This window comes from Chanos chanos, chromosome 5, assembly GCF_902362185.1.
Source record: "Chanos chanos chromosome 5, fChaCha1.1, whole genome shotgun sequence".
In the NCBI taxonomy this organism is placed as follows: Eukaryota; Metazoa; Chordata; class Actinopteri; order Gonorynchiformes; family Chanidae; genus Chanos; species Chanos chanos.
This window is the reverse complement of record NC_044499.1, coordinates 37,969,219-37,994,916: the sequence shown is the minus strand read 5'-3', so window position 1 is coordinate 37,994,916 and position 25,698 is coordinate 37,969,219. Positions and strand designations below refer to the sequence as shown.

At 41.8% G+C, this 25,698-nt stretch overlaps 1 protein-coding gene across 2 annotated transcripts in view; it reads left to right on the top strand.

Annotated features, from left to right (window-relative positions):
* The first annotated feature begins 1,163 nt into the window (after positions 1-1,163).
* The window catches only part of odad2 (outer dynein arm docking complex subunit 2), a 48,302-nt gene continuing 23,767 nt past the window's right edge, over positions 1,164-25,698 (top strand). The window contains exons 1-15 of one of the 2 annotated variants that reach the window (XM_030775804.1): positions 1,164-1,387; positions 2,144-2,301; positions 2,813-2,880; positions 2,929-3,011; positions 3,658-3,764; positions 4,748-4,884; positions 6,612-6,728; positions 11,685-11,905; positions 12,515-12,619; positions 14,239-14,392; positions 21,266-21,412; positions 21,899-22,108; positions 23,414-23,647; positions 23,888-23,998; positions 24,122-24,276. In XM_030775804.1, the coding sequence (XP_030631664.1) occupies positions 1,164-1,387; positions 2,144-2,301; positions 2,813-2,880; positions 2,929-3,011; positions 3,658-3,764; positions 4,748-4,884; positions 6,612-6,728; positions 11,685-11,905; positions 12,515-12,619; positions 14,239-14,392; positions 21,266-21,412; positions 21,899-22,108; positions 23,414-23,647; positions 23,888-23,998; positions 24,122-24,276 (2,231 nt within the window). Of the gene's footprint in view, positions 1,388-2,143; positions 2,302-2,812; positions 3,012-3,657; positions 3,765-4,747; positions 4,885-6,611; positions 6,729-11,684; positions 11,906-12,475; positions 12,620-14,238; positions 14,393-21,265; positions 21,413-21,898; positions 22,109-23,413; positions 23,648-23,887; positions 23,999-24,121; positions 24,277-25,698 lie in introns of both variants that reach the window. The other variant, XM_030775803.1, reaches the window with a different exon arrangement.

The window sequence follows — 25,698 nt, the reverse complement described above, 5'->3', positions numbered from 1 at the left end:
TTAACAATAATTTTGCAACCACTTGTTTGATTTATTGACTTCTCCAGTTTGTGACTTCTTGCTATTTCTCCGCCACCTGAGTAAACTCTCTCTCTCTCTCTCTCTCTCAACCCAGACAGTCTCACACCCAATGACTGCTGTAGTGTGTATCACTGTTTTGGGCCAAAACCAGGTTGTACCATATATAACTGGGCCAGCCACGACTACACTTATTCACCTCCTTTTCAGTTAGAGGTTTCTGAGAGAGAGCTATCAGGAGCGTGAATAATGATGAAATGAATGAACCTCTTCTGAGAGGCTAAATGGGTAAGATCTAGAGTCAAATGGAGTTCTTTCTGTTGATCAAATGTTTGTCTGTAACACGCTGCCAAACCATACAGCACTGCCAAAGGAAGTTTGTAAGGAGGCTCTCAAGTAGGTGGTTTCATAAGCACGCAACTCATAGAAAAGAGTTGTCACATAAAAAGTTGTAACTATGAGTAAGCCTTTTACATCCAGGTAAGCTGGTGTAATATCGGAATCCTTTATAAACAACGTCTTCATGACATGGTGGAGTATATTTTAATCGTAGAGTTTAGAAGTGGGAAATTAAATACGTCTTAGTTACAGAACTCACTGACCCTCTTGTTTAGCTTGTTCTGCTTCATAAGAAAATGAAAGAAAGAAAGAAAGAAAGGCTATCAGCATGTAACTCTTTTTGGCCTTTACTGCTCTATGTTGTGTGGTGGTGTCCTGGCAACCGTGCCCCAGAGCGTTTGGATGTCTCTATGGTAACCCAGCGGCTAGTCAGAAAATTTTGCTGGAGAATCTGAACTAATCAACAGCCAAAAAGTTTTTTATAAAGTATTTTCATTTCATTTGGTGAGTAAACTCTTGCATAAAACCTCTGAAGTTTGACTACAAATCATTAAAATGCTGCCAGGCTGAATTCAATAACGATATTTATTCGCTTTGTGGAAGAATGGGATGTGTGTCTTGTTGGTTAGATAGGTAACAATCTAAAGACCAACCCTCGCCAGTTGGTCCGTTAGCAACTCAGCTTGTCAACGTGTAACGAATGCGCTGCAATAAAAACACAGATGCTAGACGGCCTGACAGGTGATATTTAACTACGAAATTTCTATTGTAAGTAGGATACAGTGCAGACTTCTCCAACTGATGCCATGGGGCTGGCACTCGTCAGAGCCGCTCAATGGACCACCGCAAGCTCTGGCACGGGCAAACTGGAGATTACCCCAATGAACGAGTCCCTATTGAGAGAAATACTTTGCTTCGTGGAACAGTTCAGCGCCAGACATCCTCAGGAGGCGAGGCATGTATTCAAGGAGCCGCTTCAGTGGAAAACGTCTTTGGAGGCTTCTGATTTCAAAACAGAGTATGACATCAGGTAATTACCAATTGGGCTCCGTCTGCGCACGTATAACGTTACGGAGGATGCTGTCACGCTGCCCTAATGCGTTTTGACCCTCAGAGGGCTCGTAAATGAATTTGTTTTGCAATTGGACTTCGACTAGACACTAAACACGCCGCGTCAGAATGTTCTGTTCTTTCTCCCGGCAGTCTGCAGATGATTAGCTGGATATTACAGCGCCGCTGCCTCTTGGTAAACCACACTAGAGCGCTCAGATTTCCACGATAAGAAAAGTGCAAATTGTCAGCGAGCTGACAACATTTGCCTTTCTTCAAAAAGAAATTGGTGGTTTTAAAAGTGTGTATACTAAGAGAACCCTTAAAAGAAAAATAATTTCTCATATTTCCTTCGACGTTACTAAATGTAATCAGTTATTTCCTCAGAACTATGCTTACTGAAATAGTCAGACCAAACACACTACAATTTGGTATTCAGAAATGCCTTGTAACATGATTGGATGTGTCAGGTGCGCTTGAGTAAAGTTAGCATGAAGGCCTAGTTTCTCTACAGCTCTTCACCAAGAGGCTTCCATATTGGAACTTGTGACCCCAAATATACATGTTAAGAATAGCTCAACTCAGTCTTGAAATACCCCATAACATTACCATATGTTTACTTACTTCTGTCAGTCTTCTGTCCCTGATTCAAACAATCAAGTAATAATCAAGCAAGTTTTTTCATACATGCTGCCCCCCCCCCTTTTTTTTTGTCTGTCCAACGTTCCGTTTTCAGTGGTGATACGGTTCAGTCTCAGGAGAAGGATAAGGACGGCCATCCTCTGCTCCACCTCTCTCCTCCAGATATCTCAGTGTCCAGTTTCAGCCAGCTCTCCAAGCTCTTGCAGCTGGCTAGAGGCAGGAAGCTGAAGGAGCTGCGAGCTTGTTTAGAGGGTATGCAGTCAGTGAGCCACGCAGCCACATTCAGTCCTAACCAGGCCCTGCTCCAGTCCTATTCAGTAGCATTGTCTCCTTGTGCCCTTCCCCTCATGAGCTCTGTCTGTAATAAGACCTTAATAGGTCTGGTTCCACCCGCTTTACTTTCTCTCAGAGATCAGAGTTTAGCAGGGAAAAGGACAAGCTATTTAGGAGTTGGGGAATTTTATCCACTGTTACTGAGTACAGATAAAGGATCACTTTAGCAAAACCTCCCATAGCACCACAAAAATAGTGTTATTCAGTAAAACGACGGAGACTTTATGCGTCTAAATGATCATAATAGCTGGAATGTGAGCCATTCCTGGTTTGTTCCACTCTGTAATTCAGGGCATATTGAATATATTCATGTGTAGAGCAGATTTTAGACGCAAGCCTAGATAGCAAGAAATATATATAACTCCTAGTAATGTGTGTTTTCATACAAAGCGGGTATGAGGTTAAACAGGGTATGTGTGTGATGCTTTAGAAAATAGAGACCCTGTGGTGAAGATCCTGGGGCCAAGCTTTGCCACAGTGGAGGGACAGGATTCATCTGTTCTGCGTCTTCTGGAGAAGGTGAAGGAGGACGACCAGGGCAGAGAGACGGAGGTCAAAGTCAAATTGCTTATTCTGCTGCAACAGCTGGACACACAGCTCCTCAGCAGCTCCCTCAAACAGCTCTCTCAGTAAGCTTTAACTCTCCTGTATATTCTCTCAATAATCTACAATTAATGAATGAATCGGTCAGGCTGTCAGTCAACCATTCAGTCAATCAACATCTTAACCTACATCCAGGTGACTCTTACTCTCCATAAACACCATTCATCATACATGCAGGCACTCTTTCTGTCTGTCAGGTTCTACACTCTGTCAAACAGCTTTCTCCTTAGGGCTTCTGCCTGTTTGTTAATACCACGCAATCTAATATCAGTCAGTTTATCCAATAGTTAGCCAATTAATAAGTCCATTGTCTAGCAGCCCTCCCAGTGTGCTCAGGATAATGCATCACACTGTGTAACATCTATCTGTTAATTAGAGTGAGCATGTCAGCTATTTGAGTTAGCAGCACATTTTGAAATAGTTAATCTGTTATGATCAGTTGCATTCCACATACAATGCAGTGTTCCCTTTGTGTTGTATTGTGGTTCTTTGTTTGTGTGTGGTAGGAATCCTCAAATCAATTAGACTCAACTCAACAATGCAGTGAACCACCAAGTGGAATTCTCTGCTCTTCCAGGACAACTCTGGGGAGCAGAATCCTCTACTGGGACTCGCTTAATGAATCATCTTCCGTGTGCGTGTGTGTGTGTGTGTGTGTGTGTGCTTGCTTAGAGAGGTCAGGCTGAGTCCGGCGGCAGTGAAAAGTGATGTTGAGCTGCTGAGGAGTTTCTGTGGAACAGGCGAGAAGAGGATCTTGAAGTCTATTCAGTACACATCAGGTCTGCATTATTTTTCTCTCATTCACTCTCCCTCCCTCTCTCTCCCTCTCTCTCTCTCTCTCTCTCCCCCAAGCACATTGCTTGAAACCACTGCTATGAGTGGGGACGTCTGGATATCCCTAAAATACGAAAATACAAAATGCCTGAGTTTGAACTCTAGCAACATGGAAACCATTAAACATGTCAGATTTCAGTTTACCAAGACATTCATCCCCTACCTCCTCTCTTCTTCCTTTCAAGAAAGGAGGCATTTGCCGAGCCGTACCAATTAATGCTCGAGTAAGTTTTTTTTGGGGGGGGGGGGGGGGGGGGGGGGTAGAGGCAACACCCCCTAAATCGAAGTCATAAGTGGATGTGACCCTTCTCTGAAAAATGAGTACCCTCTATGCCAGATGAAGATTGGAAACTTCTATGCAAATAATGAGGGGGAACCAGGTGAAACGTATGGGGTAGTTTGGCCTGTGCCGAGATGCCGCAGGGGGGTGGGTGGGTGGCGGGGAGGGGGTGAAATCACCACTCTTACCAGTGCTGCAGTGGGGAGCTATTGGTCATCCCCTCTGACAGCTCAGACAAGTATTCTCCTCAGGGGAATCTCCCCTCTCTAACTCCTCTCACTTTATCTCTTATCCAGAACCCCAACCCACTCATCGCCTGCTTATTACCCCCCATGTGGAAGAAGGATTCTCATCGTTTTTTGTGATATTGGCCCATTTAGCATGACATCAATTCATTTCAAACTCTTACGGCTGATGTGTAGATTGCATAGCACTCAAATGTTCCCAAGAGAAGAGAAGCATGTGTCTGTCTGCTTCATGCCTGTTATTCATTGGTCTGGTCTGTTTTTTCAGAGGAATTTGGGAAATGTGTCTTGTTTCATTTAATACAGCTTTTGATGAGATTAGTTTACTGGTACTGACTTTGTTGGATAATGTGTTATGATGCTTAAAGCTGAATATGTTTGTTTGGTCTTTGTGCACACGCAGACTATGAGTTTAACAACGGCTGCCGTTCTCCGCCCTGGAGACAAGTCCACGGAGAGATCTGCTACCTCATAGTTGAGACATGGGACACAGAGCCACTCTTCATCACATGCAGCACTGCCGGAGTCTTCCTCAATGGGGTACATAGCTGCTGTTGTTTTCTCTCTGGGCAAGCTTTTAGCATATAAATGCTTACACTTATAAACAGTCGTTTTGTTCATATGTGTGATTCTGTCTCTATGGGGACTGTACAGTTGACTTGGTTGACTGTACAGTTGACTTGGTTTACTGTACAGTTGACAGGAGTGTCCAAATAGTGTGTGTTCGCAGAAATCTGTGCTGCCCTTTTGTTGGTTTGCTGTTTCTTTTTCTTAATCTCATTCATTTGAGACAGTAATGTGTTCTTAAGCTTCGAAATATGTTTTTAATTTTAATGTAGTCGTTATTGTACAGCGTGAAACAATGGATTCATGTTTGAAACATTCAAATTGCTTTAGACACATGTAAAAGTGGTAATGGAATATGTAAATATAATTCTCTGGCACGCCAAACCGTGAAACACAGTTTTTCTGGATATTAAATGTGTCAGTTTGTCAAGAGGACTAACCACCAGATAATGATTAACATACACAGTAAGTTCCTAATGTGTGAAAGACTAATAGTATTGAGAGTCGCCCAAACATTAGGTAACTGTCTCTGAAACGTTTAGATATTCATGTGCACTTGTGTGTTTCGGTCCCAGATTTCCTCTCTAACTATGTTAAGCACTTAAAGCTGCCTGACAGAACTAAATGTGTGTGCCGTTAATCAAAGGGAACATTTTACATGCCACAAAAACACCTCTCAGTTTCTCATTCTGTATGCATGTGCAAGGCACAGACATGTCCTCTTCCTCTGACTCACACTCTCACTTTCTCTCTTTCTCTTTCTTTGCCTTGGTCTGTTATCTGGTTCTCTCTCTCTCTCTCTCTCTCTCTCTCTCTCTCTCTCTCTCTCTCTCTCTTTCTCTTTCTCTCTCTCTCTCTCTCCCTCTTTCTTTAACTTGCAGTCAAACAAATTTATTCTACATTTAAGATAGTGAATATTATATTATCATAGTTACGACTGTCTGAATTTTCTTAATGATCTTAAATAGTACAGCAACATTTAATTAAACAAATACTGTCAACATTTTTCAAAATGTAGTTAACATGTATGAAGTGTTCAGCATTCAGAAGTGACTTTTGTGACTTTTGTTCCAAAATTTGATAAAAGATTTCACACATCTCTAACTTTAATAACAATAAGACTTTTGTTAAATATGAGAATTTTTACGTGTTAAATAATAAAAAAAACAAAAACGTTTCACGCATATGTTGAGGGAAGACATTTATCTTAAATGTTTCACCCAGTTACTAAACGGAAAAAAAATTTTCAGGCATTTTAAACATTACATTTTGATTATTTTTTCCTTTTTACAATATATTATATGTAAATTTACATAGCACTTAACAAGAGAAATTCATGTTCTTGTTTGATTTAAACATGTTCCAAGTGTAGCCTAGATATTTTGTCCTCTTTTCCACCCCTTACCTTTTCTCTTTTTAATTTTGTTTACACTCCTCTCATACACTTCTAATTCATTGATCAGTCTGCAGTGATCTCTTAAACGTCATTTATGTTAACTGGAGTAAAACCTGAGACACTGTATCGTTCAGAATCCAGAGTTCATCTGTGTCTTGGTCTGTGTATGTCCATGTGTGTTAAAGGTCAAAACATGACTTGACGTGGCTTTGGTCACTTTGTGTTTTTCCAAACGACACGTCTACTGGTGTATCAGTGCATTAATGCTTATTGTTTCCGTTAATTTCTGCACTATTTCTGACAGGGAATCAAGCAAGAGGGAGAGGAGAATGCCTATGAGAGGAAGAGTGACATTTACAAAGACCTTGTCACACTGCTGAGGAGTCACTCCCCTCACTTTGCTGAGAACATTAATAAACAGGTAGAGTATCTCTTAGCAGAGACATCTGCTGTACTCCATTGTACTCTATTTAGAGTTGAACTCTCACAACACTAATCTTTTGTGTAATTCACCAGAAATGAGTTAACTACACACAGCCCTCCAACAGTAAACAAGGTTGCCAGATCAGTGGACATTCAGGTGTTGCTAATTAAAAGCATCACTTTTGTGTTTTGGTTTTGAAACAGGAGTGATATTGTTGCATCAGGTAAAGGCCTTTCCCTTCTAAGCCTGTGCCAAGAATTGGGTTCAGGAGGTTTAGGCGTTAAATGACATCACATGTGAAGAAGACAGGCTCAGATAGCCACACACAACCAATCAGAGAGCTCTTGCAACCACTAGAAGACAAATGACAATACACTGAATGAGAAATTACATGCACACAAAAAAAGACAACCAAACACACACAAACTTTGGTCCCCATGGAAGCATGTGCAATCTGGGCGCAATTAATAACAAATGTAGGATGGAGGAGGGTCGTGAAGGGGTAGACGGAGGAAACGTCATGAAATCAGTGTCTATGAGCTAGTGTCTGACTGTCAGAGACATAGAAAGAGAGAGAGAGAGTGAGAGAGAAAAGAGAGAGTGAGAGAGAGCAAGTTCTCTGCTGTGCTGTTTTTCAAATCACCACGGTGTGAAAAAATGCAAAAAACTGGCCAGTTACTCAAGCCCAAATGTCAAGTGTGCCTGTTTGAAATGTCAATGATTCATTTGGTAGTGCTGTTTCCCTCTTTGCACAGTTGATAAATTAACAAATCAGCCCCCGATAATGACTTCAAGCTGCGGGGGGAAAATGTGTTTATCATTTTGTAAAATTTATATTGTATTTCTCACCAGTGACTCAATAATGTATTTGTCTGAAAAAATGGGTTATTTCATAGACCAGTAACATTTACAGGGCCAAATATTTACAAAAGTCTTTTGTACACGAGGTATCACATTAAAAGAATTATATCAAAATATATTCAAAATTCTGGTATAAAACACCTTTAATGGAATACAAATTTCTAATATCCCTCATTGGCAGCATATAGTCATAACAGGTCTGACTGTAGATTTTTCGGTAGCAAAAAGGCAGTAAATTCCTTTTTGTTGATGCAAACAATGGCGTTTCTCCAACGTATATTTTTTATTTTGTCAAAAAAGAAAAAAGAAAGAGCTTAGATGTGATCTATGCAGACAGTTTATGCTGACTGTGTGCTGTTTTATTTGCAACATAATTCAGACCTTGAGCGATCAAAACGGAAATTTGATTACAGACACAGATTTCCCTTTATGCTCTGTGCGAAATTACACTGATGTTATCTTGCTGTAATATGGTTTGCAGATGTAAAAATGGACAGGCACATGAGAATATCTGTTTTTGTGCTGTGTTACACTGATTAGAGCCGAGGTCTCAAACTGTGACACTGAAGAGAGTAAGAACTCCTTATTGTTTGGACATCTTAACAGTAGCTCAATGCACAGACTAATAAGCATAGCAATAAAAAAAAACCAGCCTAGGTGAGGATCATGTATTTGTGAAGAAAATCTACTGTAATATAATTATTAGGCCTAATACATGAAACGCTGGACCTTTGAGTCATAAAGCCTCATCGAGTTGTTATTTATATAAACCAAAGTGGTCAGATTGATGTATGCTCTGGTTACAGGGGTGAGCTGCTGCTTTCCTCCTGACTTTGTCATTTAAACACTCATTTTAACCCTGACAGGCCTGATGTAGTATTAGTGGTCAGTGCTATTAGTGAGACTCATCTAAATACTAACCCTGACAGGCCTGATGTAGTATTAATGGTCAGTGCTATTAGTGAGACTCATCTAAACACTACCCCTGACAGGCCTGATGTAGTATTAGTGGTCAGTGCTATTAGTGAGACTCATCTAAACACTACCCCTGACAGGCCTGATGTAGTATTAGTCGTCAGTGCTATTAGTGAGACTCATCTAAACACTACCCCTGACAGGCCTGATGTAGTATTAGTCGTCAGTGCTATTAGTGAGACTCATCTAAACACTACCCCTCACAGGTCTGATGTAGTATTAGTGGTCAGTGCTATTAGTGAGACTCATCTAAACACTACCCCTGACAGGCCTGATGTAGTATTAGTGGTCAGTGCTATTAGTGAGACTCATCTAAACACTACCCCTGACAGGCCTGATGTAGTATTAGTGGTCAGTGCTATTAGTGAGACTGGCACTGAGACTGCTCATGTAGTAGCAGGTTGGGTTATGAGTGGAGGCTAATAGAAAGGCTTTATTATACTCTAGGGAATTCATGCCAGGCAGAGCAGTGTGTGTGTGTGTAAACGTCTCCTAAGCTTTCATGTTTTACGATGCCAGTGCCAGGGGCCTGGCTATGAGCACTGCCAGCTGAGCGTGATAGACAGAGGCAGTAAAGAGGGCCTGAAAAGAGTTAGCTTAGTTACAAATCAAATGCCCCTACTCTCTCCGTCTTACTCGCTCTCCCTCGCTCTTTCTCTTAGTCTCTCTTTCACGTCGAGAAAATATCAGGGAGTAAATAAAAATGAATCGCAAATAAAAATATTTAACTACACGTGTTAATATATTGAATAATAACATTAATGTCTAATATGTATTAGCCCTTGGCAACAGTATTATTGCGTGTGATGTGAACATCTTGTTTGATTTAGCCTATTGTTATTATCCTGTCAGTGACTGCATAGTGCACCCCCCTCTCTCTCTCTCTCTCTCTCCCTCTCCCTGGCTCTCTCTCTGGCTCTGTGTCTCTCTGTCTATCTGTCTGTCTGTCTGTTTGTCTATCTGTGTGTCCCTCCCCTTGCATGTTTCTTTGGTTCTTTCCCCAATGGGAGATTTGACTATTCCTCCTCACTGCAGTCTGAGCTGAGTAACATGTTCCTTCAGACACGTTCTCGTTCTCCAGAGTGTTCATTCCTGTGTGCTCTAATTGCAGCAGAGGGATACAGTGAATGCATCTCAGTCCAGATCAACGTGAACACATTAGCCAAGTCGAGCCAAAGACAACATGCCGTATCTCTTCCCATATCAGTGTGAGGAAATGGATTGCACTCACACTTCACCCGATCAGACACTCTCAGTCAGACGCGTGTAGCCTGGCCAGCACGCTCGTCAGGAAAACACAACTTACCCTCCAAACTCTATAATGTGGGGAGTAATTATTAAACTGTTCCCCTTAGCATGGAAGCTCAGACATTTAAACGAGAGAGAAAGAGAAAGAGACAGACAGGGAGAGCTATCATAAATACACATGTTTTCTTCCGTTTTTCTTTTTTTTTTTCCCTCCAGTCTGTCTCTTCTAAGTTTTTCCTGTTTGACTGAGAGACTGCAGTGGATGTGGCTAATATACCATCACGCCACCTTTCCGAAAGGTGTCTCAATTGACATCAGAAAACCTGCTATACTGTAATTTTCTTTTTGTCTACAAAAACGTGAGCAACTTAGCTCCAAAGTCCAAAAGCCTGCATTAAACAGTCCCCAGACTACAGAGTTAAGACATACATTGATAAATGGCATATGTTCCAGTGGAGACAGAATGGAGACCTGTTGAATAGTGCTCTTGTGTTTTGACAGACAGCTCTGCTAGAAGCTGTATGCCATGTGGAGTTGTAAGCTATGTTGCCTCCTGTCTCGTGTATTACTAGCCTTACACATTACAGGTATATTAAATGAAGAAGGGTGGGGTGCTTGGACCGTGTAGAGTGGACATACTTTTACACTATGGCTTTTTCAAGACTGCCATACTTTGAAATTTTCATGACAAAAAAGCCTTTGGAAAGGTGTGGAGTGTGCTTGGCACTTTTTAACCAACACAGACCTGTCTGTGCCATGTTAATACTAATATTTTGGGATTTTTTTCTGCTGTTTTACTGGACTCACTCTTTCCTTCTCTATTTCATTCCCTCTCCCTCCCTGTTTCTCTCTGTCTCTCTCCCCCTCTCTCTCTCCCCCCTTTCTGTCTCTCTCTCTCTCTCTTTCTCTTTCTCTCTCCTCTCTCTCTCTCTCTTTCTCTCTCTTTCCTTCTCTCCTGGTCTACTGAAAATCAAAAAGAGAGGAGGCTATTTTCAGCATTGCAGGTGTCTGTGATTAAGACTGTTTCTGCCTGCAAACCATTCATATGTCCTTTTGGCATTCTCGTGGAGACCATAAACAGAGACGTGAGAGGGAGAGATAGGGAGAGAAAGAAAGAAAGCAAGAAAGAACAAAAGAAAGAAAGAAAAAGACCTTCAGAAACGTACAAAAAAAAAAAGAAAAAAGAAAAACATCATCGTGTAACAATGCCACAAAGGTTCCACTCAGAGAGTGCCAAGCTGCCAGAATCCAGCATGAGGAATGTTGAGAAACAATAAACTTTTCATATTGTTTGGCCAATTAATGGAAAGGACCCTCTCCTGTGCAGAAAAACTTTGTTTCATTTCTTTCTTTCTCTATTTAATTTTTTTAAACTCTCATAACTCCATAAAGAGCAAATTGTTATTCTGGGAGAGGAATATGGAGAAAGATCATTTTTATAGACCCTATCAGCAGTACAAATTCATAAGCGTCATTAGAGTGTCCTTGTATTATGTGTTTTTTCCCTGGGATGAGCAGCCTGTACTCAGTCATATGGCACACTGTGATATATTTCACCAATAAAGCAATAACGAGACAACATGTCATATGCAGAATGGAAAATATGCCTTCAGAGTTAGAAAAATTGCACAAAGTAAGGAACTGATGACTTTGTTACAAGATCATTCAGAGGAAACGTTTTTTTTTTTTCTTTCAATGATCCAAATCCAATAATTTTTAATTGCCACAATTTATTGTGTATTCTATGGTTTGTGTCACACTGCAAATTGAGAAAATCTTTTTTTTTTTTTTTGGCTCTTCCTTTCTGTATTTCTTTATCCTTTTCTGTCTGTATTTCTCTCTGTTTGCTCTTGTTTCTTGTCTTGACAGGACTTTGCAGTTCAGGAAGAGCCTTTGTCCATGCTGAAGATCCCACATGTGGAAGCAGTTGATGTGGAGGAAACTGGCCAAACCCAGAGGTCTTACGAGCAACAGAGGAAGAATGTGCATGAGAAGGCGAGACAACAGCATGTACCCAACAAGCTAGGTGGCAAAAAGAAATTAGAACCGTCTCCGAAGTGGAAGAACCTTGGCCTGGCCTCCCCCCCCGAGTAAGTTGTGAAATATCCTCTGAGACATTTCTAAAATGCCACTTAAATAGCAGGCTGCTCTGATTGGGGTATGTGTGTGTGTGTGTGTGTGTGTGTGTGGGTCTGTATCTCTGTCTCTGTCTGGGACCACCTCCAAATTACATATGTACATTCACACACGCACGCACGCACACACTCACACACACAGATGCCAGCACTCACACTTTATAAAGAAGACAGTTATACTCACTATAAATCCAATGCTAAGCACAGATACTGGCAGCATGTACTCTCTAGGGTGTGAATGGATGTCACCCTCGATACTACACTGCTCCTCAGTGACAGCAAGCATTTTAACCAGCGCCTGAAACGATCACATATGTTCTCTGATTGATAAATAGATCTAGCAGAGGCCTGAGCTATCACAGCTGTCTCACTCCAGCACTAAACCTTTCTCACTTATGGCCCATCAAAGCCCTTCAACTCTTCAGTGGCCACTGATGAAGCTCTAGAACTCACATTAGCGTGCTGAGATGCTTGGGACTCAGGAAGGACAGAGGAAAAGGTCTAAAGCTGTGTACTTGTGTCTAGTGAGGCAGATGAGAAGAAGGCAAGGAAGAGCGGAACCAGTGAGAAGGCCGGAGAGAGTCTGCTGAAGACACAGAGGCCTGAGAGCAAGAAGAGGGTGGATGTCTCTGGGTCTTCGCTGCCAGGACGACAGTCCTCTCACAAAACGTAAGTCACTCTGCTCTCATCTCTCTGTCAAGCTCTGAGTGAAAGGCCTCTCAAAGGCAGCCGTCCTCAGATACAGGTCTGGGGTCAGTTCGAGCTATCTGCTGAACTGTCTCTGTCTTGTGTCTTGAAAAATGTTCTTGATCATTCTTCATTCTCGGGTCTAACCAACAAGATACCCTCGCGAGTTGTTTTCATTTAATACTTTTAACAATATATTTATTTATAATTACATATTTATCTATAGTTTTTTGTTCACAGTAATTGCGAATATGAATAGTTAATTCTCTGGTGGTGATACATTGATAAACTAGCTGGTCTACTTGGTCTAGTCTCTGTTATTCTGGGCAAGGTTATTATGAATGAACGCTTATAATGTTCGGGTGTCTGTGAGCTCCTCTGACTTCTCTGTGTAACCCAGTCTTTCCAGCTGTCCCCATAACCCTGTCTGTCAGAGTAACCAGGCGGCCTGTAAACTGGCTGGGTGTGAGTGTAGCCACTGTTACACCACTCTTAAAGACAGGCACAGCCACACACCTGCCTTTCTCAGAGCCTTCACTTAAGGACGGTCACCTCAGAACACACACACATTTATACACAGATACATACATATACTCATACACCGACGCAAATAAGGGCTGTTTAAGAGAACACTTATGTACAGGCAAGTGTGCTCAACATGTTCTCAAAAGCACACACACACACGCACATACAAACACACATACTCAAGCTTACTGTACATTCATAGGTAGCTATATATACGTTGTTGTGCATATAGTACAAACCAGACAAAAACATGTACTACTACACACACTCTCTTTCTAACACAGACCATTTGACGTGGCCCAAAGGCGATAGGGTGTAATTAGCACCTCTGTAAGTGTTTACCATGGCTTGGTTTACACACAGTACTGCTCAAATGAGCCTGGTGTTCTGCTAGAGAGCTTTTCCTCTGGAAAACATATCTGGGTCCCCATGGCCTCATCCTACTGTAGGCCAGGTTTCATTGCTCACCAGTGCACTGTTTTAATCATACACTTATTCCAATAGCCCAGTCCCCTTTAATGGCCATCTGCGTTTGTGTTTGCGTGTACAGGCCTCATGGTCCTCTGATGACCTGTACTGTTATCCTCTTCTCTTCTCTTCTTCTCTTCTCTTCTCTTCTCTTCTCTTCTCTTCTCTTCTCTTCTCTTCTCTTCTGTCCTCTTCTCTCCTCTTCTCCTTCCTCTTCTTCTTCTTCTTCTTCTTCTTCTTCTTCCTCCTCTTCTTCTCCTCTTCACGCACGCCATCCCCTGCTGCTTAGATTGAGGCTAAGGTTGAAGCTGACACTTCAAATACACTGGTGAATTGTGACAGGCATTTGTAGAACAGATTTACCATAAAGGCTTTTCAGGGCACAGTAATTCATTTTGCCTTTAATGCTTAATGTCCTGTCATTGCTCTGAGAATGACCTGTGCTCCACAGGGACAAGCTGCACTGCCTACCTCTCATTATGTTCCCAGTCTCTCTGCATTGTGCCTGTGTTAACTTGTTTTCCCATTTATGAAATTCAGTTTTTTGGTTTATGTGGTGCGTGCATTTATGTGTGTGTGTGGGTGTGTGTGTGTGTATGTGTGTTCAGTAAGACTTCAGGAGGAGTCGTAGGAGCTGATGACTTCAGTGAGAGCTCATCTGAGAGTGAGGAGGATGAAGAGCAGCCGGACAGACGAGCTGAGAGTAGCACAGACCTGCCCTCAGAGTACTGGCAGATCCAGAAACTCGTCAAATACCTCAAGGTACTAAGACACTCCTCCTCGACATACACACACACACACTCACACACACACACACACACACACACGCACACACACACACACACACACACACACACACACACAAACAAGAACCCTTGTATGATACATGTTGGCTGATGTTTATACATACATGCCTTTAATGACTATCAACAATGTAGCCGTCACTGTGCATTGCACCTCATACTTACCACAGAAACAAAATATCCTGGAATATTACTTTAATATAGCTTATGTGATCAATATGAATGTTTAATGTGAAAAGGACTGCTTTACATAGTGTAATCTCAGGTTCATACACTTTTTTGTTGTTTTAAACAAACATGCCCTTCTGTTGATTCAAAAACAAAGCGGAATGTGGAGATAGTTGCAAAAGAAAAAGTGTGTCTCTGACTGCGGTTCAGTAGAGTGTAATACATTCGGTTCCTCTCTCTGGATATTCCTTCACATAACAGTCATTCTCTGCTCTCTTTATTTTCATTTGTGACTGGCAGTAGAAAAACGGACTCTTCTGTTGAGAATATGCACTTCAGACACCCCTCTCTTCTTCTCCTGACAGGAAACAGTAAAAAGACATGTGCTTTAGCGTCGTCTTATTGCGCTTTTCCCCCCTCAGACCGGCTCTGCAGAGCATCCTGGATTACCTCGTCTTCTCTACAGCTCTTCTTTGCAGTTTTTTTGTGAAATGATGAGGTGAAATAGTTCATGTATAGTCAAATTATGTCAGTTTAGCCAAGTTAGACTGGATTAGCCTCACTTTTTCACTCCTCTGCATCATAAGGTATGTTTGACTGAAAGTTAAACACCATCCTCTTTCTTATACACATTTTAATCAGCCTTGGTAATTACTTAATTTGATGCTGCTCTAATAAAGAGCATATGTGCTCATGTAAATTGTCTGCACTCTCTCTCTCTGTATTTGTGTACGGGTGTGTCTGGGCATTGCGGCATCTCTGTGGCCCAGCACATTAGACATCATGTTGTGAGACTTCTGACAGACCCAGATTAAATACATCATAAACAGTAGAGAGGAGAGCAGTACCTCCCCTGACTCTTGCTGCTGAGGAACCACTCAGTGTCCTGATTAACAGAAGCACTACAACAGCAGTGTCTTGTTACCAAAGAGTTTATTTACTAGTGTCCATAGATACTGATGAGAAGACTCCATTATGTTAAAATGATCCCATGGGACTGTCACCTCTCCTTTGGATCATTTTTGCATTTTAACTACTGCAGAAAACTGAATTTTAAAGACAAAACTTGAAGACCTGTGATTGTGCGTACAAACCAGATTTTAGTGATGGATAGGCGACTGATATATTTTACTATGTAAACTGCTTTCTTCAAACTGATGTAAGAAATTCCTTATTGTTTCCTATTCAGCGTGAATATTTATAAATAGGATATCATCCATACGCAGAGCAGACGTGTTTTTTGAAATGTCATAAACTTGCTCTCTCTTAGTCCTGAATTGGACTCTTATTAAGGTCATGCTAAGTGCATTGAGCGCTAAATCATTAAAAGAAAAACAGCCAAAAAAGTTCAGCCACAGGTGGATATTTTTAGCCCAGCCAAACACACAGGATAATGAATGTCAGTTCCCATAAGGGAAACACTCCCTTTTTCTCCCAATGCCAACACAGACAACTGCCAAAAATAAGTCAAGAGAAAGGACTTATCTTAGATAAAAATCCTATATAAAAATGCTTAGCATTTGTTTTTCTTTTATTTAGTTACTTATCCTTTAGCTCTCAAGTGGAAATTCATTTAGCGTGCCCTCATTACAGAGTGAACAATCATTAAAAAATACAAAAGGGTCTCATTTTGTAGTTAACATCAGCAATACACAAAATACAAAACCATTTCATTTCATAGTTAACATTAGTAATACACAACTGAGAACCTCAAATTTAAAATTTTATTTTAATCCTATTTCGGAATAAAGGAGTAGGCAGGTCATTTGTATAGTGACATTACTCACCCGGGTCTGTGTTCATGGTACAAAATAGTATCTTATATTTGGTCATGGATTGCACACTGGTGATAAATGTATATTTATATAATGTATAGTGTCAGAAATGCTGTCATATATACAGCGGTTTGTTCATGCTTTGACAGGATGTGCTTGTAAACTTGCCCTTCCCAGTGTTCTATCTGTCTGGAACTCCTCGGCAGTTCTTATTTATGGCACGTTTGTCTTCTAGCTTCTGTTCTAATGTCATTACCATCAGAGGCTGAAATGCAACTTGTGCCAAACGAAATATCTGTTTTATTTTTGGAGCTACAGCTGAGTTCTTCTTCTTCTTCTTCTTCTTCTTCTTCTTCTTCTTCTTCTTCTTCCTCTTCTTCTTTCATTTGCCTAGAGACAGATTTGTATTTTGAGAAGGGTTATGACTTTCATAAAGTGTTATGAATAAGCCGTCCTGTGCGTTTTACAGTTATTTATCCTCGGATATTTGCCTGGCGTACATTACCTGTGACAAACCTGCATATATACTTATGTTTACCTTGCATTACACATGTATGGAAGGCTAGTTTGCTCCTCTGACTACAGGCTTTCACACAGTGTATCGAGGCTTGTTTTTGAGGGTAATATTGGTGGGTATATTTAGAAATGCTGCGTGTCTTCAGGCCGCAGAGCATTCACTGTAAACTCTATTCCCTCATTGTGCTGATGGCTAAGGAGAAGCCTGCCTTATAGTTTCCACATACATGCGTACACTCAAACACATCACATGAGCGTATAGTGGAGGGGAGCCACAGGGTATTTGTTTTACAAGCTCAGGCCCGACTGCCTCATTAGCTTGAATTAGAGATATATGGCAACTAAACAGTGTTTCATAGAAAAATCCTCTCGCACTTCAGCGTCTACCAATTACCCAGCATTTTTTCTGCCACTCTCAGTCCTCGTTAATCGTCTGTAAGTAAGTCAATTGTTTGTGGCCTAATACTCTTATGCGAAGAGAGAGGAAGGAAAAAATGCCGCTTTTGTGCCAGTATGATTAACAAATTTTTATTGTTGACCCAATTGGACTCCAAGGTTGGTGTAGATCTGTGTCTGTGTCTGCTCAGGAAATGAAGGCGAGATTTGGACTCTCTTCGTGCAGTGAGGTTGGCTTCTCAGTTACATAGTGAACAGAGGGTACTGTTAGAACTTAATATTAGATGGAACCGCCACCCCTCCTCTTTACCCCTGTACCTGCAGGACAAATTTTTACCTTATTAGGAGTATGCACATTTTTGTCAAAGTGATGCTTATCTGTCAGAATGAATCTGTCATTACCATTGTCCAAAATAATCACTTTTTCTTTTTTTAGTATACTGTGTTAATGAAAATTCTTGATTACATAGATGGATATACACAAGGTTGTATATTAAAGGACAGTATGTAGACTGCTCTCTCTCTCTCTCTCTTTCTCTCTCTCTCTCTCTCTTTCTCTCTCTCTCTCTCGCTCTCTCCTTTGTGTGTGAGTGTGTGAGTGTGTGTGTGTGTGTGTGTGTGTGTGTGTGTGTGTGGGGCTGGGTATGCGTGTGTGTCTTACCCTTGTTGTGATTATCCCCCTCTGCTGGTAAGATTTAGTACTGCAGGCCATTGCTGATTTGTGTCAGATGAGGAAACCTGTTTAATGGAGTCTTATAATGACACAACCCTCTCCTGCTCCCAGACCTTTAATTCCTCTGCAGTCAGATCCTTATCAAACAGTAGAGGACACTTGTCCGACACTTAAATTATGGCAAATTTTTCACATTTTCTGTCAACTTAGAAGGACGAGCTGTTACCAGAATTACTACTCCAATCCAGTGTTGGCTATTTTTCAGGACCTCATTATCCCCTTATAATGTGGACCTCTTTCGCAATATCCAGCAAGTTCTGTGAAAGACTGTGTTCTGTGGTGAGCTGTGTTTTTGCTCCAGATGATGCTTGGAAGCTGAACATAAGTGGTATTACGGCAGATTGAGGCAGGCTCAGTTAAATAGTTCTAGAAAATCCTGTCAGATATGTGGTAAGAGAGAGAGAGCTATCAGTCTTTTTTTCTCTCCCTAAGTGTTTTCAGATTTTTCATTTTCTTTCTCTCTTTCTCTCTTTCTTCCTTACTTTCTTTCTTTCGTTCTTTCTTTCTGTCTATCTGTCTTTGAGAATGTTGTCTCCAGTCAGCTACGCAGAAGTTCAAACCACAGTCCTCTTCTGAATTCACCCACACACAGCTGTGATATTGGAGTGCTTAGTTTAATTAATGAGTCTACCTGTAGAGATATACTGCGAGAACATAAATAAAGTGAAGATGTGGATCTACCCTGGAGAGAGCCTAGTATACTGCTGAGAGAGAGAGAGAGAGAGAGAGAGAGAGAGAGAGAGAGAGCGCTGTGTGTGCATGTGTATGTACGTGTATACGCTCAAGTTTGTTAAAGCAAAGTTAACCCCGCTGTTTTACATCAGGCTTACCCCACTCATTAAATCTGATACCTCATCACTCTTTAATCAGTGCTAAATCTCTCTCTTTTATTTCCTAAGCCAGGCTGGTCCTCAGATAAATCACATCTAGTGGGTTCTTTATCTTCAGTTAGAGAATAGGGCCGTTTAATTAAGGATTGATGATGCTCCTCTGGCTGCCCATGTCCTGCATGTACTCCACTGTGACCTTCCTGCACTAACTCAGTTAGCAGCGTGCACACATACACCCAGTAGTTTCATATTTATGATGGATGGATCAGTGAATGTGTGGAAGTCCATGCGCCCTCTCAAAAAGACAGTGTTGTTAAAGGGGTAGAGTGGCTGAGAGAGGTGTTCGCCCTGAAAATTATTAAAGGCATTTTTCTGTTTTCTCGAGCTAATGAACTGTTCCTCTCAAGCCAATGAACTGAACCTCAGAAGCTCATTCTTTCCCACATTGTAATGTGTGATATTTAAAGCTGTTGCTCCCTCTGACATAGGATTTATGGAGACATTGAATCTTCAGGGCCAAAAGTCATGCTGTGAGAAAGATGCTCGAGTTGAGATGATTTCAAACATAGGGCCATTGAGCATTAACCTGGGCTTACACTTCCTGACTACATCAGTTATCACCAACCCATCCCTCACTCTCTGTCTGTGTTCTTCACAAACCTGTCTGCAGGAGTCTTGTGATGTTAGACACTCAGCGTGAGATGCTGTAGAGAGAAGACATGCCATGTCAGTCAGCTAGGTTCAGAGCTTTTATGTTTTCTGTGTGTGTTTGGGCTAGAGAGAGAGAGAGGGAGAGAGAGAAAATGTGCCAGACAAGATGCTGAACATCTGCCTCCGTCTCACCACAGGAGTGTCAAAGACCTCCATTATAAAAGACATTCAGCTGTTGTCAGGCTTTTAAAGAATGTCTACAGGACTTGAAGACCTAGCTGACAAAAATGAAAGCATATGATCTTCTTCTCTGGAGCTTTCTATGGGTTGAAGGTTCTGGTATCGGTTCTAAACATGGCGTGGTGTTTTTACAAGGTCCGACGCTAACCTGTCAGATGCTTTGAAGAGGTAGAGAGACAACGCAGTGCAGCCAGTGTTGGTAATGGGCAAATGGTTCATATTTAGTCCAGCAGCTTAATGTGGACAACACATGGGTCCCTCCCTCTCTCTCTCTCTCTCTCTCTCTCTCTCTGTTGGGCTCATATACACACACACACACACATTCGACACTTTGGAAATTTCCAATGTGGTTCATTTTAAAAAGTTTGTGTGTTTGTCATCCATGTGTGTGGTACAGACATACGTTTGTGTGTGTGTGTGTACGTGAGAGCAGTGACTGTGAGTGTGTGTCTGTGTGTATGATATGAGTTGCGGTGGTGTCCGTGCTGCTGCAGTAATCTGTCTGGGCTGGTCTTCATTCCCTTTCCTTTATGAAGTGTGCATCTAATAAAAGAGATGGCAGGAGCGGCCTACCACGCACCCTGTTCCACTTTATCTGTCCTTCATTTATGAAAGAGAAAGAAGAGAGAAAGGCAAGAGAAAAAAAGTTCAACGCGATTGTTCGCCTGCCAGGAGATTTGACTTTTGGGATTGTAGAGTCACATTTCAAAGTGGTGTAACAGGTCTGGTATTACAGTGGCTTACTGGCATCTTCTGGACCTACTGCATTGAGCTTTTGCTTCTGCTGCAGGTGTGGAGAGGATTTTTCTCTGTTTGTGTTCATCAGCGTTACTAAACAAAGGAACACAGCACACAACAACACCACAGTATACCTATGTTGAAACGTACGCGCACAGTTAGAGGAGTTTTGTTTGTGTCTAAAGCTCTTTTTCAGATCTGGCAGCCAAGCTGATTTCTGGTTTATGGTCTAATTACTTTAAGTGTGTGTGTGTGTGTGTGTGTGTTTATGTTTGTCATTCTGTGTGGCTGGGTATACATCAATCATTCAGATCACGGCTTGTCAGAGACACAGTCATCATCAACCTGTCATTTCTCAGTTTATTTAATTGCCTATGTAGATTATTGTCATTGGTTGCTGGGCACTGCATTAATAGTAGTCTCAGGCAACACGAGTATGTATGAAATCATCACTTCTCAGCCCTGATGATAGTCTTAATCCCAAACCTTCACCAGCATGTGGAAAACAAAATAAAACCAAGGGAGAACAGTGAAACTGAGAAAACTGAGAGTCAGAGAGAGAGAGAGAGACAGAGAGAGAGAGTAAATGAATGTATGAGAAAAACAACTGAATAAGAAATACATTTATGCAATGGATTCTCTGACATTTCAGTTCCTCTACTCTTGGGTGTGTTTCCAGAACCCCTGTTCCATTTGTCCCATTTGCTTTTCGATTCTGATTTCCTCCGTTTCACTGTTTGCTTCTCTATAGTTGATCCTGTGTTATACCTGTGGTCTTATTGCAGGGGGGGAATCAGACAGCGACAGTCATAGCTTTGTGCTCTATGCGAGACTTTAACCTGGCTCAGGAAACCTGCCACCTGGCCATCAGGGACGTCGGGGGGCTAGAGGTGCTAATCAACCTGCTGGACACAGATGAGATCAAGTGCAAAGTGAGTACAGCATGGCAAGGTTTACCGAGGCAGGAGCATCAGCCCAGATAAGAAATCACAGGGCCTTTACCCTTTTGTGTCAGACACAAACCAAACCATTACGAGACAAAGGGGCTGGAATTTTACTTCTTCTGTACCCTAATGAACTCTGTTTGTGCTTGTGTGTTTTCATTCCTGTTATCCTTTGTTTTATTGTCTGGAAAATGTGGGCCCTCTGTCTCCTATTACGGTTTGATGATCTGTACATACCTAAAACATGTGCTTCACTAAACAGCCACTTTCTCCGTCTCTGCATCCCGACAGCTACTGCTCCTGAATCGGCAGTTTTTCTTTACAGACTATGGAGCTGATTTTAAATAAATCTAAATGTCTAAATCTTAAAGTGACCTCGAGCAACTACAGAAATGTCTCAGCCCTTTATCCGATCTGTCATCAGTGTAAACCATTAATGTGGCATATTTTGTCTCTTTGTCTTCCACTGGTCAGATTGGCTCTCTGAAGATCCTGAAGGAGATCAGCCATAACTCTCAGATCCGTAAGGCGATAGCTGACCTGGGTGGCCTGCAGACCATGGTGCGCATCCTGGACTCCTCCGACAAAGAGCTCAAGTGTTTGGCCGCAGAGACCATCGCGAACGTCGCCAAGTTCAGGAGGGCCCGCAGGACTGTCCGACAGCACGGCGGCATCAAAAGACTGGTAGGAAAGAGCAGGAGACAAAGAGAACTGGTGATAGGCATAGGGACAGGAGCAGAGCCTGCAAGAAAAGTTACATATGAGAGAGGTGTGGTATGGAGAGAAAGAAAGAGAGAGAGAGAGAGAGAAGAGGCTGGCAGGGAGGGATGAGGAGGACAGAGGGGAACGGGGCACACCTGGGAGGAAGACAGCAACACTCACACAAGGCATTCATAACCAAGCCCATGAGACACACACAAATCAAAATAAGTGCAAATAAATTAACAAAATAATGAATTTAATGAAGAGCCCAGAAAACAACAGCCATCTTCGGCGCATTGCCATCAGAGAGAGAAAGAGGGAGAGAGAGGGAACTAGAGAAAGAGAGAGAGAGAGAGAGAGAGAGAGAGAGAGCATGAGACGCAGGAGGGCGAGTGGCGCGTCAGTTGAGATTATGCCCCCTGTAAAATTACCTGATTGCTGGCCACACACGCATATCTCACTCAAGTCATTTTAACTTTACCCACCTGTTTTCTTCCCCCTTTTCTCTCTCTCTGACCTCCTCATTTCATGCCCTGACATCAAAGTGAACGGGCTCAGGTAAAAACAGATAGAATGTCAGGTAGGGCCGTGGACTGGCATGTGTGTTTGTTGACGGAGGGACGTTCAGTGTGATTAGAGCCCGTGTGTTACACTGCTCTGTATATTTACACGGGGCCCAGACCCCAACGTTTTCCGTATAGCCATCACAGATTAGTTACATTCAGAGAGCCAGACCACCTGTGAACCTTGTGTGTAATACTGTCTGACAGCATGGCCTGAGCTGCCTCTCTTAGGACGTTCAATAGACCAACAGGTCAAACTAAGTCCTCTGGACTGCCACTTACAACTTCGCTGCCAGGGAGTTGGCACTCTTCACCTGACAAATTCATATTCAAACAAAGCGTGCTGTTATTTAAAGGAATTCCTTTACTTCAACATTTTGTCGAAAATTGATATTATAAAATCATTTCATGCTTTTTTTTTTTAAATGGTGGAAACGTGGGTTTTCTATTATGCAGAGCTGTCCGAATGCCCGTCCAAATGAAAATGCAGTGATTTACATATAAAGTAATCAAATCCATGGATTAATATATTGATTTGTTTTCTGGGCTCCATCACAGACTCTCTGAGGTCGTGTATTTGACTGTGTTTCTGTCAGTTTGTGCTGCTCTTGTGATGTTGACCACAGGGCTGGAGTGTGAATGTTAATTGAATGTTTGATCTTGTTTGTTCTGTGTGTTATGTTTGTTATGTGTGACTGTATTTCTGTTTTGGGGGGGATCTAAGGTGGAGCTGTTGGACTGTGTTCCGGACTCTGCCTCGCTCACAGAGGAACAACAGAAGGATGTGGAGGTGGCTCGCTGTGGAGCTCTAGCTCTCTGGAGCTGTAGTAAGAGCACCAGAAACAAGGAGGCCGTCCGCAGGGCTGGAGGAATCCCTCTCCTGGCTCGCCTTCTCAAATCGCCCCAGAAGAACATGCTCATCCCTGTGGTGGGAACCCTGCAGGAGTGTGCCTCTGAGGTCTGTTCAGCACTCTTCTCTTAAGACCTTTACAAACTGTCTCTGCTTCAAAACATTTGACCTTCTTTTTGAAGGCCACGCTCAAACTCCAGGGCTTTGTTGACATTTTTTTGACAACATTGCCAAAGTATCGCAGTGCTGGTGCTACAGTGTTGGATAGTTAGGATAAGTTGGATAATTTTAGGTGATTTTCATTGGGATTTATTAGGATTAATGCATGTTCAATGTTCTTATTGCTAGAGGAGTTACAGGATTGCTATTCAGACCGAGGGCATGATCGAGGACCTGGTGAAAAATCTCAGCTGTAACAACCAGGAACTGCAGATGCACTGTGCTAGCGCCATATTTAAGGTAACTGTTACTTATTGGGATGCTTTAGTGGTCTGAGTGAAAAAGCCAGGATGTAGTCATTTTACGTGTGTGTGTGCATGTGTGTGTGTGTGTGTGCGCGTGCGTGAATGTGTTTTGTCACAGTGTGCTGAGGATAAATGTACTCGTGACCTGGTGCGTCAGTATGAGGGGTTACAGCCCCTGGTCGCTCTGCTCAGCCAATCTGACAACAAGCAGCTTCTCGCTGCCACCACTGGGGCAATCTGGAAATGCTCCCTCAGCATGGAGAATGTGGCCAAGTGAGTATTACAGTTATTACATTATTGTTACACATAAGTAATCTACAGTCACTGTAACAGCTAACAACAGAACCTAGAAATTCAACAGAGACTATGATTAAATGCTAGCGACCTCTTTCACTATACTGCATTAAAATAGGAGGGCAGGAACTAACTCACTCATAGCATCTGGAAATGTTCCATCTGACTCTGATGCTGGATTACATCATTATTACATATTAATTAATCTGTGATAATAGAACACCAATAAATGCACCTAAACATACATATCAACTCACTGACAGGCTCTGTCATCGTAGTATGTGTAGTCGAGCAAGCATGATAGTAGTTATTTATCACATAGTCAGAAACATGTAATTAATATAAACAGCAGAAAAACTCAATATCATACGCATACAAGAACGTCCTACCACAGCCATCTGGAGATGTTTCATCAGCTCACAGCATGTAGCCAAGTAGGTGTCGCATTGTTAATATAAGAGTATATTTATGTAGGCTGTAGTGCGTATTGGAGGGAAATATTAATAACAGGAACGACATTGAAACTAGCTATGTATTTGTAATTAATCCCCTGAAGCATGTTTAAAGCTATACACCACAGGTTGTGAACACCATCGTAAGCAGTAAACACATACTAATGAGCAAAGCTTCATGGTCTGTGAAAACGCCTACCACGGGTTCACCAGCACAGCAGCCAAATTTTACACTGATAAAAAAAAAAAAAAAAACCCTTCATGGATCTGGCATAAAATCTATCTTTTGAGATTGCGGTTCATTGTATTCCTTGTGGTAAAATCTCAGTGGAGCACCGTACACGTGGAGTGCACAGGTCGTATTTGATGTATATTCATAACTCAATGCAGGCATGATTTGGGGAAAAAAAAAAGTTATGAAGCTGTCTATTGAACTGATTGCAGACCTCATGTAATCATGCTGAATATCCATAAAGTAGGCAAGAATGGAAGATTAATTATGTGGTCTCCTCTTTCTCCTTATTGCCTGGGATATCCATTATTACTGGATGAAGAGAGTGCAGGTGATTCAGGAGAGAAATGCAATTTTCTGTAAATTGGTGTGCTGTACAGTCATGGTGTCATGGGAGCCCTGGCTAGTTGTGGTTGAGTAGGGATCACAGAGAATGTCCAATCTTACTCACTTCTGATTTTATGAGTCTTCCCATTTGTTCACTTACCATACACTCACATTTTCCACTGCTTGAGTGCTGTCATGTGCTGTTCCTCTCCGTTGACATGAGGAGACGGTGATTATTTGAACACCATTGAGTCTTTTTTTTTTTTTTTTACATCATAGTTTATATCCTCTGATCTTTTACAATGACCGTTTGAGAGAGGAATGTGTGCTTGTTTTATTTTTATTTTTTTATGCCTGCACTGTTAACAAAAGGCGAAGTGTTGATTTTAT